At 39.0% G+C, this 13,723-nt stretch overlaps 1 protein-coding gene across 1 annotated transcript in view; it reads right to left on the bottom strand.

Annotated features, from left to right (window-relative positions):
• Positions 1-3,102: 3,102 nt before the first annotated feature.
• SLC13A1 (solute carrier family 13 (sodium/sulfate symporter), member 1) overlaps positions 3,103-13,723 on the bottom strand; it is a 60,802-nt gene continuing 50,181 nt past the window's right edge. Inside the window, exons 12-16 of the mRNA XM_014963242.1 lie at positions 10,950-11,053; positions 9,933-10,042; positions 9,118-9,279; positions 8,025-8,162; positions 3,103-7,923 (exon numbers count right to left, since the gene is read on the bottom strand). Of these exons, the coding sequence (XP_014818728.1) occupies positions 7,780-7,923; positions 8,025-8,162; positions 9,118-9,279; positions 9,933-10,042; positions 10,950-11,053 (658 nt within the window). The 3' untranslated portion in view covers positions 3,103-7,779. The remainder of the gene's footprint in view (positions 7,924-8,024; positions 8,163-9,117; positions 9,280-9,932; positions 10,043-10,949; positions 11,054-13,723) is intronic.

The following is a 13,723-nucleotide window of genomic DNA, read 5'->3' on the forward strand; positions in this document are numbered from 1 at the left end:
GGATTTTCTATAGCTCTGATCCCCTGCAAAATAGCGCAAAACTTCCATTAATGCTGTCTATCACCACTTTCTTAAAAGGTTTTAAACTTTTGTTTGCTTTGCTAACCTAAAAATCCCTCACAATTTTGCTGAGATCCTACACAATACAGTAGCTAGCAGTAATTAGCACTACTGATTTCCTTTAGTATTTTTTACTTTTCTGCTAATGTTATTTACTTGTCAGGAAAACACTCCAGTGGTTTTATATCAGAGGTAGCTTGACATGTCTCAGATGTGGATGAGGAAGAAGAACCAAGATGTGTTTAGGGGAAAATCATTCTGGAGGTTACTGCAGAAGCTGAATCAGGTTGAGGACACCTCCCTGGACTGCAGGCTGCTTGTAGTGGCACGCACTGTCAGAAGACCATCTCCAGAGCTCTCCCCAGAGCTATGCTCCCAGGTGAAAGAACAGGATAAAATCCATGGGAAGAGGCTGGAGTAGAGTCCCGTTAACATTTAGCTAACTGGGGTTGTGACACAGTTTGAGGGAGAGTTATAGACAAGAGACCTGTTTGCCTGGACCAAGATCAGCTGTCCACTCCTGTGCTTTGCTACCTTTGAAGGGGAATCAAAGCAGACAGGAGTTTCCATCTCCCGTTGACTAAGAGGGTGCTTAGATTTCATGTGATTTAGGCCCATCATAGCTGTGTAGCAGAAGCAGAAAATTCCCATGCTCCTGGAAACTTCATATAACAGTCTTCATAGATCTTGTCAGCACCATGCGTAGCACAATCTATTTTTCCATGTGGTCTGCAAAATCAACCTGGAAGTGCAATACAACCTGAGAGTGAGGGGGTAAGTGGCTGCAGGAAGGCACTGCAAGTTTGGCTCTGATTATAAGGCTTTAGTCGTAATCCACTATCATATGAAGGATGCTCCACACCTGAGAATTTCAAAAGTGGTGTTCAAAAATACCACTTGTGAGATATTGCCTAAGTCACAAATCCTAGAATTGCTACACTGAAAATATTCAGTGCAACCAGGAAAGGGTTAATGGCTTATTGGAATTGAAGAATTGTTCTTAATGGGTGCAAAACTCCATCTGCTTTCACAGTGTGAACAGGGAAAATTATGGTACTATCTATGCCATCCATTTCCTTCTCCTCTGATGCATTATAATAGCATCTAAAGAAAGAACTAGCCAGCACATGGTTTTCTATATTATGCAAACTGAACTTTTCAAATCCATGAAGGATGTCAGCAAAAGTTGTCAGCATTGTACACGGATCATTACCAGTTCTGAAAGGTGAGACTCAGAAATGCAGATTGTAGGTTAGCTTTGTTGTCTCTCTCCCCCTCCATCACTTCCTTTCCTTCTCCCTTGCTCCCTTGTCCTTCTCATTTCTTTTCTCTTTTTCCTTTCTTCCTTTTTCTTTTTCCTTCACAATAAGAAGCAGAGTTTTACAAGACAACATAAAGTCTGATAAAGGACAATTGTTCAGAGAAATCACCTAGGAGAACAGAAAATGCTTTTGCCGTTTGTCATGCACTCAAGCAAGTGCTACAATAAACAAGAGATTTTTATTCTGTTTGCTTCGGCTGAGTCAAATAGTAAAAACTATCAAATGTTTGCGGCTTAGTTACACATGTCTGGAATGCTTATGTTATGTAGCTTTAGTGCATACATTTATGTTTGCTTTGCTAGCTATGCTCATGGTGTGCACAGATGAAGATGGACGTCATATAGCATGAATTACAATGTTCGGGGTGAAGAACAGCTCATCTCAGTGATGCTCTGTGTACTGTAAAGGCTGAGCCTCTCAGCCTGACAAATCTCAGTGAATCCTGTGTTAAAACCCACTTATAATAAAAAGATTTTGTTTTATTTTTAGTTTAAAAAAAGCCTGTCCTGAAAGCCCAAATTTTGTATTTTATCACAGACTTTGAACAACTTTTTTTCTATGCTTACTTACCCAAAGGCCTATTCAAAGAAAAATCTTCAAATCTGACTGTTTGTTTAGTCCTGGAAATGTTAAATTACTCTTTCAAACTGTTTAGACTGATTCCTATTTTAAGCATTTCTGAATGTCATTGTGCTTATGTCTCTCTGTGGGGTGTGGGACCATGATCCAACTGCAGCAAGACATTCTCACCCTCAGCTGCCCAGGGTGAAGGTCTCTCCTTGCCTTGAAGGGGTACCAGTGGGAGAGGGCAAAAGTGTGATTGTCCCAATTGCCAGACCCAGACCTTCCCCTCACAGCTCATTGCCCATGCTATGGGCTTGTAGCTATGCTTTCAGGGCTCAGGAATTTGGCTACACGGAGTCTGTCAGGAGGAGAACGCATCTTATGCCTGGTAACACTGGGGTCTCTTTTGGGATATAAAAGCTGTGGGTTCAAATCAGCCAGCATTTGAGGAGGAATCACAAAAGTTTTCATGCTTCCCATGATCATAGAGGATGCTGCAGGATGGAAACAGAAATCTGTAAGTGAAGGAAGCAGGTCGCACGGAAATGCCCTTGGATTGATGCCTAAGAACAGAGTTTCAGGCATATTCTTTTCATTAGCATTTTATTTTGGTTGGCTTGGGTGTATCAGCTTGCTGGTTTCAGCCCTTACATGGTAATTATTTTTTCCCCATACCTTATACACAGGTTTTGGGATAACAATCTGAAACCTGCTCTTGGAGCCTGACACCCAAGTTTCCACATTTGCAACAACGGAATGTGTCAGAAACTGAGGCTCTTCATCGAAGGATGGTCAAATGAAATGCTTGGAAGTGACTCTTCCAGTTGTCCTTGTGGGCCTGCTCTAGCACCCTTTCCTAAAATGATTTTTCCTGACTTCAAGGGACACTGAATCAAGCACCAACCACTCAGGTACTGTTTTGCACAGGCATATGCATTGATTTCTGATCTTCTAATGAGGCACCAAGCAGTTAGAGTGTGATACATCTATTCTGCTTGTAGAGGAACTTAGCAGAGAGCAGAATTCCTACTTTCTTCATTTTGAATGCTTTTAAAAGTGGACTTCTTTGATATCCAGTAGGTTTAAATTATTCTCAGCAAGTACTCTTCTCTGCCATGTTTATCAGATGTTGAGATATTATAACAATACAAAGGGCTTAAGAAATCTCAGGCACTTTTATTGACAGATAAGAAAGAACACAATTTTAGCTCTTCATAATTTATCACTAAATGCAAGTTGGACATCACAGCATTTGGGAAATATTTGTTTTAAAATTAGTAGAACAGCATTGTAAAGGAAAGTTGTACAGAAATTGAATATTGTGCAGGTAAAGTAACATACAACAGCTTCCGAACACACAAGGCAAAAATATTAAGGAATAACACTGACAAGACTTCACTAATTGTTCAAAACCATAAATCATCGAATCAACTTTGCAGAGACAATGAACTAAGCCGGTAACTGAAGTTATGATTTATCACTAATAGCTGCAAAACAAACTGAAATCTGTGCAGACCTTGCCCCTGGGGAATATCCTCAGCCTTGGGAGCTCTGGGGCAACAAGGTGTCATCATCAGGGCATCTGGCATCCTCCTGTGGGCTGCCAACGGCAGGGTAGGAGAGGGGGCCAGCAACGGGCATCTCTGCATCTTAAGGGGTCACTAGAAGCCTTCTGGTCCTACCAGAAACTGCACATAACATACAATAGTCTTTTGATTGTTGTAATTAATATGCAAACCAGCTTGGTGTCTACACCTAGTCAAAAAGTTGTAAGATCAAGGGTATGAGGCTTTTTTTTTTTTTGCTACACTCTTCCTAAGCTGCTGTGCTCCTCAGTGAGCCCTCGGGCTACAGGCTGGGTGGCATTAAACAAGCAAGAGTCTTGCAGTAAACAAACACAGATATTTCGTTTCAAAAGTACATAAGAGGATTTCCATGCAAGATTGATCTGACTATCTCATTGTAGTAATAGAACAGTTAAGAAGCTTTTTCCAGCATTCACTTGTTTTGTGGTTTCTGGTAATCTAAAAAGCACATCTTCCAAAAGCAAAGTGAAAAGTGTATTAAATACAGCATGGCCATAGAAAAGGAGAACAATGACCTGGCATATCTCCCCTAATGAAATACAGGGCAAAGGATCCATTTAATTCAGCGGGAATGACACCACAAATAAATAGTAAGTCATAAATATTACTTAAGTACTAATACAGTAGACTAATTAGACTTGGCTGAGACAAAGAAAAAACACACTATTTTATATAAAAATTATGCACAAAGAAATTTACAAATAGTTAATGCAGTCATCATATATTAATCAACTCTTAAAATAATTACAGATGCATTTCCACCATTCATCACATTACACACAAACTCTGGACAAAGCAATGACTATAATAGTGACATATGAAAAGCACTTTTTGTGCTGGCAGCCAGCACGGTGCTCAGTGCTGGCAGTCAGAGCCAAATACCCCATCGGGTACACAGAGAGCCAACGATGTTGAAATTCTCTTTTTCCTCCATTTCAACACTCTTAGGTGAGGAAGTTCTAGCAATATTAGTCTCCGCACTGCAGAGTTGTTCATTTTGACTTAAAAGATTCTTAAAAGTTTTAAAAATAAGTCAGCAATAATAATAACAACTCAGCTCAGAGATTGTGTCTGACCTGTTCTTTAAACTTTTAGCAAAACAAGAGAAAAAAAATCCTGGTGGAACCCTACTTTCCCACTACTACCAACTCCTTTATTCATGACTGGTTTACTTACAAGATACAGTCTCTCAAAACCTCATGCTTGATTGTTTCACTTTTGTACTAATTGTCACATTATGACAGTTAAGATACTGGTCACTGACAGTAAGTTTATTTATAATTCTGTGTTTCATTTTGATACCTTATAAATGCACATGGCCCAACAGATGATTAACTAACTTTCATTACAAATCCCTCCCTTCTCTTTCTGCGTATTATCCACTGCATACACAGGTTGTAGTGAAAATAGTTTTTAGAAGTGCATCTTTCGTTAAACAATTTGAATCTTCTTTTTTATTTACTAAAATACTTTGTCACACTGGCTGTCCTGAAAACGTAGTCTAGGGAAATTCGGTGGTCTGTGTTATGTGAGGGCCTTTCTTATCATATTACCTATGATCCTATGAATAAAGCAAAACGTAGAGCAAACGAACAGCTCAAAACGATTGGGCACAAATCGAGCTTCAGCTTACACTGCAGCTGACAACTTCTAAAGAGTTCTCTTAAATGGTGCATAATCATTATTTTCTTCCATGAAGATATGCAACTTGAGGAGAGAATACAGGTGTCAAAGCATGATTTTACAGAGCAGTGCATTCATGGACTTCTGCAGACCTCAATGTCATATTCAAGGCTGAGGTTACACCAGCCAATTCCGTACCATGAACATTAATAAAACTGGGGGACAGCTCATAAGCAGTCAGCAAATTTCCTCTGTCTGAAAAACAGTTGCCACATGGTTATAATACTTTATACTTTGTAGGGCAGACAGACCAGTGGAGATTGAAAACATCATGTCCACTGGGAGTCATGAATGTAAGGTCACAGAGAGGATTGTTCCCCTTTTTCATGTTTCAATAAAAAAAAACAACAACCAGTTTTACACCTAGAAAAAATTCTGTCCCAAAAAAAGGAAGGAAAAATTAGTCTATTCCACTAAAATGAATATACGTTTGTTCATATGTTTAAAGACAAAACATTTCACCACAAGGACAGCAAAGCACTGGAGAACATTACCCAGGGAAGATGTGCAGTCTGCATCTTGGAGATTTTCAGGAAGTGACTAAACAAATCCCTGGTCTGCATTCAGTGCTAACCTTGCTTTGATCAAGGTTGGATGAGACGGTCTTCTGAAATCCCTTACACTTGAAATATTCTATGATTCACTGTTTCCAGCACTCTTGAATAATTGGAAAATTACTGACAGCTGGAAAAGCAATACCGGGGAACCTTAAAGTAAGAACACTCTCTTAGCTGGTTCTCCTCTCTATACCTGCAGGACCAAAAGCCTACATAAACGGTGAGCTACTTGTTTCTGTGTTGTACATTCTTCTTGAAAGACACCGTATAATACAGTCCAAGACACATGTCTTGGGTTAGCTACTTGCATAAGCGTTTCCTTCTAGTACCTGATGAGTTAGAGGCTTCATTTGGCCAGGTGTTGCATTTCTGTAATCACAGTCATTACTACAGGGGATCAGTTAAACACTTGTATAGGGAACCACTTGTATATTGGCAGCTCCTGATTGGCCTGGTCATGGATGTAGCCTGACTCTGCCAAGCACTGTATAAAAAATACAAAAAAAGGGAAATAAAAGGTAGATAGCCATCCTAAAGAGATAGCAGCAGCCTTCAGGATGAAAAGTATGGTGGCATGTACAGATAACAATTACTTACAAAAAACCTTCATCATTAAGAAAAAGTGCTTCTTTAATAACTCATTGCAGCTGAATCTGCAAGCAGTAGCTAATGGAAAAAACTACATATACAACAATCCCATATACTGTGTTCTGGCACTATAAAAGTCATGACTGACATCTCTAAATATGCACTATCAAAAATAGATGTAAACCATCTAATCAAAACAAAAGAGCTTTTTTGTTGTTGTTGTTTGGAAAAGTGGATAATTTACAATAAAAGACAGATTATGGTTTACAACCATCACAAAGGTGCCCCAGGGGATGACCCAAGGTAAATACATGCAGCTTTGGTTCCAACGATTAACTAAACGCTCTTTATAAATTGTCACTAGTCCTCCCAACAGATGAAAAGAACAATCCTGTAGTCCTCACAGTGAAAAACATGTAACAACCATATAAAACATCATTATTTGAATAGATCTTTGAACTTCAAACTTCCATTTTGACTACATTGCCGTTTTGTGTTTCCAACATTAACACAGTCTAGAACTCTTAAACTGCCACCTGTCCTGTAGAGACCATGAACTTCCAGTTGAAGCTGCACTGTAGTAGTCTTCATTGATGGATTGAGTGTCACATCTTCATCATTCTATCTTGTGCTTTCATTAATCAAGGAGATATATCTCTACTTTTGGCAGAGAGGCGTAATGATAATTTAGTCTCCATTCATATAGATCAACTCTGATCTATCAATACTTGTCTATCCAGAAAAATACTGAATAACAACAACATGTTTCGGTGCGGTCCTGGAAGGAGGTAGACTAAACATATGCCTAAGTATATATTCTCCTTCCAAATTACAAGGTGCTTAACAGATAAAGTGCTGTGTAAGTGGTCATGCTGCTCTTCTCCATTTTCCGTGCATTTTTTGACAGGTCTGTAAACTATGTTTTCAAGACAATCCCACGCCTGATCTTTTGTTTGTGATCAACACCATTTCATTCAAACAGCATTTGAATCTAGAAAGCAGAAAACCATTATGTTCTTGGACAAACCCCAGATATTAGCAAATAGTAGGAAAATGTGTTTGAAATAATAACATTTAAATCTCATTACTCTGCTACCCTGAGAATGGGGGCAAACTGCCAGTGATAATGGCTATAAACATTTATTTTTTTCTTCATAACATGAAGAGATAAAAGTTCAGGCTAGCTGAACTAGATTAGAAGCTTGATCTAATTTTATGATATCTAGACAGTCCAGCACTCTTCCTGATTAGACTCTCAAACTGGATCATCAGCCTCTGGGACTGTGAAACATGGCATTTATAGTAATGTGGTTCCCTATTGTGGTGATAAAAAATATTTTAAGTGACTCACCACGTGTCAGTGAAAAAGAAAAGAAACAAAACCAATACAAACCAATCCCCAGGATTTTTGATTTTTTTTTACAGCCCAGTGGTATTTCCATAAGAAATGTCTGGTGCCCAACTTGGGTAAGTGTAGAGATCAAATATAGGCACTATCCAGGTCATAATTGCAAGCATAACTACAGCAACTCCAATGATATTAATGCCCAAACCAGCTTTCACCTAAAGGAGAGGAAAAAGAAAGCAGAAACTGCCATCAAGACACTGGAGAAAGTTTTAAAAATGCTAAAAATCTCCTTTAGGGAGCTTTGCTTAAAACTCACCATGTCCATAACAGTTAAATGACCATATGAAAATACGATGGCATTGGCCGGGTTTGCTACAGGAAGCAGGAATGCAAAGGAAGTACACAAGGTAGCAGGTATCAAAATGAAAAGTGGGTTCACATGAATGGCTTCAGCCTGTCATAAAGTAAAAGAGAGAGAACAGCTGTCAAGGGACACATTTGCCAAATGAAATACATAAATACAAACTGATTATATATATGTTGTGTATATATATATATATATTACAAGTGAACTGTGAACAGAACTACCATTTTAAACAGTGAAAAATAGTCTTTTCTGATAACTCAATTTAAAGATTATATCTTGGAATACTTGAGAGGAAAAAAGTGGTTCTTCTAATGCAGAATAGCTACACAACTTTAAATTCACACCTGATGTTTTCTAATTGTAGTTGAGTCCATAAAGTAAGCCTACTGCAAAGAGTCTGGGCACTGCACAGACACTAAAAGCAAAACACTGCCAGAAAGATGATAAAGTTGAATTTTTATATAATACATGGGAGGGATTCAATGAAGTGAGGACTGAGGTTTCTTTCTAAGAGAGGGAAATGGCATTAGTATGTGTCTAGGCTGGCCAAGAGTAAAATCTACAGACTAGAAGATGATCAGTAAGTTTTGAAAAAGAAGAAAGAGCTGGATGTTTTTATAAAGATGAGAAGAAATGACACAATTGAGCTAAGCAGAGAAGAAATAAGAATTACATATAAAGCACATCTATTAGACCACTTTTCTCTGTAGTGACAGCTGGTAAGTTGCAGTGTTAACCATTTTCACTGAAGATATGGTCCTGAAGAAACACTAAGAGAGATTTTTAAGTGCGTTGACTATTCACAAATAGGAATAGCAGTGTCAATTTTTAAGTGTTGAACTGTCACCTAATTTTACTGAATTCTCAGCCTTTCTTGTAAGAAATCCCCTAAACAATCAAGTGTCCAATGCACAACACAGCACAGCAAAAAAATGCATGAAGTATTTTATGGAGACTTGTGAAAATTGCTGCTTTGAGCAGCTGTATTATTACATGGATGATAAAACAGATTCTGATTAAAAACAACCTGTGTTATACTCACCAAAGGAGCTAGTATGGGCAAAAATATCGTAATGGTAGCTGGATTGCTGGCCACTTCTGTCACTGAAGTGACAATAAGGCATGATATCAGGATAACCAGCCACAGGGGTAACGATCCTAGAGGGGTCAATTTACTTGCTACCCACTCAGAAAGTTTTGAAACCTGCATAAGGAATATAACAATATGATTACATATTACAAATCATTGAAAAGAAATTTTAATAAATAGTATAGAGCAGCAATTTACTCATCTGCTGAATTTGAAGTATTTGTGTAAATGGGAAAATACCTGAAATATTTTTCATATCCCTACTACATATTTTTAAGCACAATTTTTAATGCAGTGGTGTCTTACAGGAACTTATGCAAACTATGTTCCATCTATTTATATTTGCACCTCTGAGATGTTTAGAGGAGTCATAATCAGAAACTTGTAATATGCATATTGGGCCCAAACAATCTTGATTTACTGGAGGAGCCAGTAATAGGGCTCCAAGTGGGAGGTACCTCAATGACATGGGACATTAACTCTAAGGCTTTGGAAATAGTGTGTCTGCACAATTCTTACCACCATCAGGTTCAAATTAAATAAAAAGCAGTAGTCATCATTGTGCATAGTCTTTGAAGTCAAAGTAAACTATTTTTTTGGTAAGTCTGCTTTTTGAATGTCTTGAATATTTGTCACATTTATTGTGTTCAATATTGCTACAGAATAACTTGCTAAAACAAGAGAATAACTGTGAGTTCACTGAATGTCTGAATTGTTCCTGATGTGGGTCATGCTAATTGTTCAGTATCTTCTATAAATTGCATTACCTCACAGCCGTCTGCCAGTGCAAACCCGCCACCAACAAGAATAGCTATTTCCCAGGGCATGCATGACTGAAATTCCTTCCAAGTAATCAGTGGAGTGTAACCAAAAGCAGCTAAAGAAAAAAAAATTAAAAAAAAAAACAAAACCAAACCAAACCCCCCACCAACATTTGAAAACATACAGAAAAACATCTGGAAATAATCCCTCTGAGGAAGTTCTTGGGAAATACTGGAAATAGTCAAAGGCAAAATCTCATCATTATAACATGAAGAAAGTCTTTCACGTCAACAACTTGTACTTCCTGGGACAGATCCTTAGCTGGTGAAAACTGTCACAGCCTGAAGACAAAAGAGCTACAACTATTTCCACCAGCGGAGCATTGGTCCCTCTTTCCTCCTTTGCTATGTGGGAGATAGCTATGGGATATCAATGCCTTTAATTTTCTCAATAAAACTACACTATTCAGACAGATTGCTGAGCAAATGCTATTTCACTTAGACTCATTTACGTTTTGATCTTGCATTCCCCGTGAAACCCTAGATGTCATTGATTTCGGCAGCAGAATTGAATGCATAAAGAGGATAAGCCGGAGGTATCCTTTAATCAGGGTAAATTCCATTTTGAAAGTGAAAAATTAAATGAGAATGGACTCATTTACCATGTCAAATTTTATAGAGTACCTTAAATAAGCAGTAACTTTTTCAAAAAATAAATCCAACCTTGCCCTGTACAGTTCTATTCAGATCCCAAACTTTGCAGTCAATGGAAAGGTGCAGTGGGCTGCAGGCAGCAGGTTCCTGCACAGAGCTTCTGCTGCTCATATTGCTTAAGTATTAGCACTGACTTCTAGGCCAGGGTTGCTTTATATCCCAGTAAGGTATTATCCTGTATTTTATATATATAAACTAACTGTAACATTAGTATTTAACAACATTCCTCCGGCAAGTGCAAGAAGCTATACATATGGTTGCATCTTAGATACCTTATTGTAGTAAAATTCACACCAAAATATACTCAACTGTTTTCTCCGTTTGAAGCCCTGGACAAAGTTTTTGCTGGAATAATAAAGAACAGGATGCCTATCACTAGGGCAGTTGTTGAATCTGTAGCATAGCCTTTATACCTAAGGAGAAGTTAACAAGAAAAAAACACATAAATATATGTAGTCAGGAAGAGCAAGGGAAAAGAGGGAGGAGGAGGATGGAGCAACAGAAAGGAGATGCTAGAGAGTGACCACAACCTCCCCATTCCCCACCCTGCTTGGTGCAGTGGAAAGAGGTAGAGGAGTTGTGAATGAAGGATTGAAGTTGAGCCTGGAAAGAAATGGGGTGGGGGAAAGGAGTTTCATTTTTTGGTTTTGTTTCTCCCCATCCAATTCTATCTTTAATTAGCAATTAAATTAAATTAGTTTTCCCCAAATTGAGTCTGTTTTGCCCGTGATGGTAACTGGTAGGGGATCTCCTAGGCTTTATCTCATCTCACAATATTTTTGACCTTATTTTCTCCCCTGTCCTGTTGAGAAGGGGGAGTGAGAGAGCAACCAGGTGGCCATCTTGCAGCCAGACAAGGTCTATCACCACATCTGTAGAAATAGTAGATGCAAGCCCTCTAAATTCATAAATAAGCACCTTGAGTAAGCATGTGTTACTTTGTCATACAGAAGTAAGCTGGAGGAGGGGAATATTTGGAAAAAACTGATGCTTAAATAACTAATTTTCACAGTTCAATGATAAATTTAATAACTTTAATATGCTCTGTAATATATTCAGTCCAAAAGGCCTGAAGAGCACTGGGCATACCCACAAAGGATGATGGTTTTGTAGCTCAGAGAAGGCAGCTTTATTACCATCTTCCTATGGCTGTCACTACTAGGCTGATAGACACAAAGGCAATGTTTATTTTGGTCATTTCCAGTGCCTGAGAACTTCTTGCACTAATGTTTCTTAATCCAATATGATCTCCTTCTAACTTGAACAGAGTAGCCCCAAGATCAGGTAAACTGCAAATCTGAGCTTTAAGGCCATTTTAACACATCTATCTGATTCAGTTACACACTGCTAAGTGGTGGCATATCCCAGTCTGTCTTATTTCAGATGAATAAGAATTTTGCTGAAGAAAGTTAAACCTGACATTTTCTGAAGCTTTGTTATTATTTTTTTTCTATTTTCTTTAGGTTCTTCTGTAAGTGTTCCTGAATGAATATATTTGTCCTCTCAACCTCAAGCTCTTCTGCAGATGCAGCTACAGTGGGTCCAAGCATAACTTCCCAGCAGCTTAAGGTTTTATATTAAACCAGGGCTTTTAACTGAAAGGAGAAAATCTTCTCCCAGTTACAGGTTACAAATGTATAACCTGGTAGATCCCTTTGCAATTTTAGGTGAGATTCAAAAAGCCTTAATAAGCATAGCCCACTGACACTACAACCAGCATAGTTTTAGCTAACACTGTCACAAAATGAAGCAGCCATAGAAGTTGAAATGGTTCTCTAATATGTTCTGCCTCCTGCCTCCTATTGTCTGCTAGTACAGAGAACACCTTTTAAAAGCAAGTTATTACTTTGTTATCATGTTTTTGAGGCAGAGGGTTCTGCCTATGTATCAGCTTTAGCCTAGGACCAGATGCACTTGGTCTAAAGAGCAGAAAAACTCTTTCTCGAGGATCCTATCCTGCATTTTCTTAAGACTTCCTAGGAATTTTGAAGGAAGGCAAGATTTAGATACAGAAACAGTTCATGATGCTACTTTCTTTTAGGCAGCTGCATCTTCACAGAATGGTTGACCTTGGAAGGGACATCTGGAGGTCACCTGGTCCAACCCCCCTGCTCAAGCAGAATCATCCAGAGCCATTTGCCCAGGACCATGTCCAGATGGCTTTTGAGTATCTCCAAGGACAGAGAATCCTCTCTAGGCAATCTGTGCCAGTGCTTGGTCCCCCTCACAAGTAGAAATAATTTCCTAGTGTTCATGAGGAAACCCCTATGTTCCAGTTTGTGCCCATTGCCTCTTGTACTGTCACTGGGTACCACTGAGATGAGCCTTTGCACCCTCCCACATATTTTTAACCATTGACAAGGTGCCCCTTCAACCTTCCCTTTTTCAGGCTAAAGAGTCGCAGCTCTCACAGCCTCTCCTCATTGGATAGATGCTCCAGGCCCTTAATCATCTTTGTGATATCCACATCTTGCACTAGGGAGCCCACAACTGGAATCAGCACTCCAGGTGTGGCTTCACCAGTGATGAGCAGAAGGGAAGGATCATCTCCCTTGAACTGCTGGTAACACTCCTCCTAACACAACCCAGGATACCATTTCTCTTTTTTGCAACAGGGGCGCGTTGCTGGCTCATGTTCAACTTGGTGTCCACCAGGACCCCCAGGTCCTTTTCCATCAAGCTGCATTCCAACTGGGTGGCCCCCAGTCTGTACTGGTGCCTGGGATTGTTCCTCCCCATGTGCTGGACTTTGCTCTTCCTCTTGTAGAACTAGGGAGGTACCCTCTTTTGCTCATAAAAGCGTAATATTCCATAATAAAAAACACCACTACCAGAAAACCTGCTTGAGACGCACAAAACATCCTCCTATTATGAAGACACACGTGGCACCATTCCAAACAGAAGCTTTTCAATCGTTACCAAATTTTGAGATAAACATTATTCAAAGTCCATTTATCCCAGCTGTAATACAATTGCTTGTACAACCTCTACCTGCTTATAACACTGCAAATCTGATTGTCCTATAAGGAAGCAAAAAAGCTGTTAAGGAGATCTCAGAGTGACTCCAGCTGAGGTCGTTGTAG

This window comes from Calidris pugnax, unplaced genomic scaffold, assembly GCF_001431845.1.
Source record: "Calidris pugnax isolate Ruff unplaced genomic scaffold, ASM143184v1 scaffold44, whole genome shotgun sequence".
NCBI classification, from domain to species: Eukaryota; Metazoa; Chordata; class Aves; order Charadriiformes; family Scolopacidae; genus Calidris; species Calidris pugnax.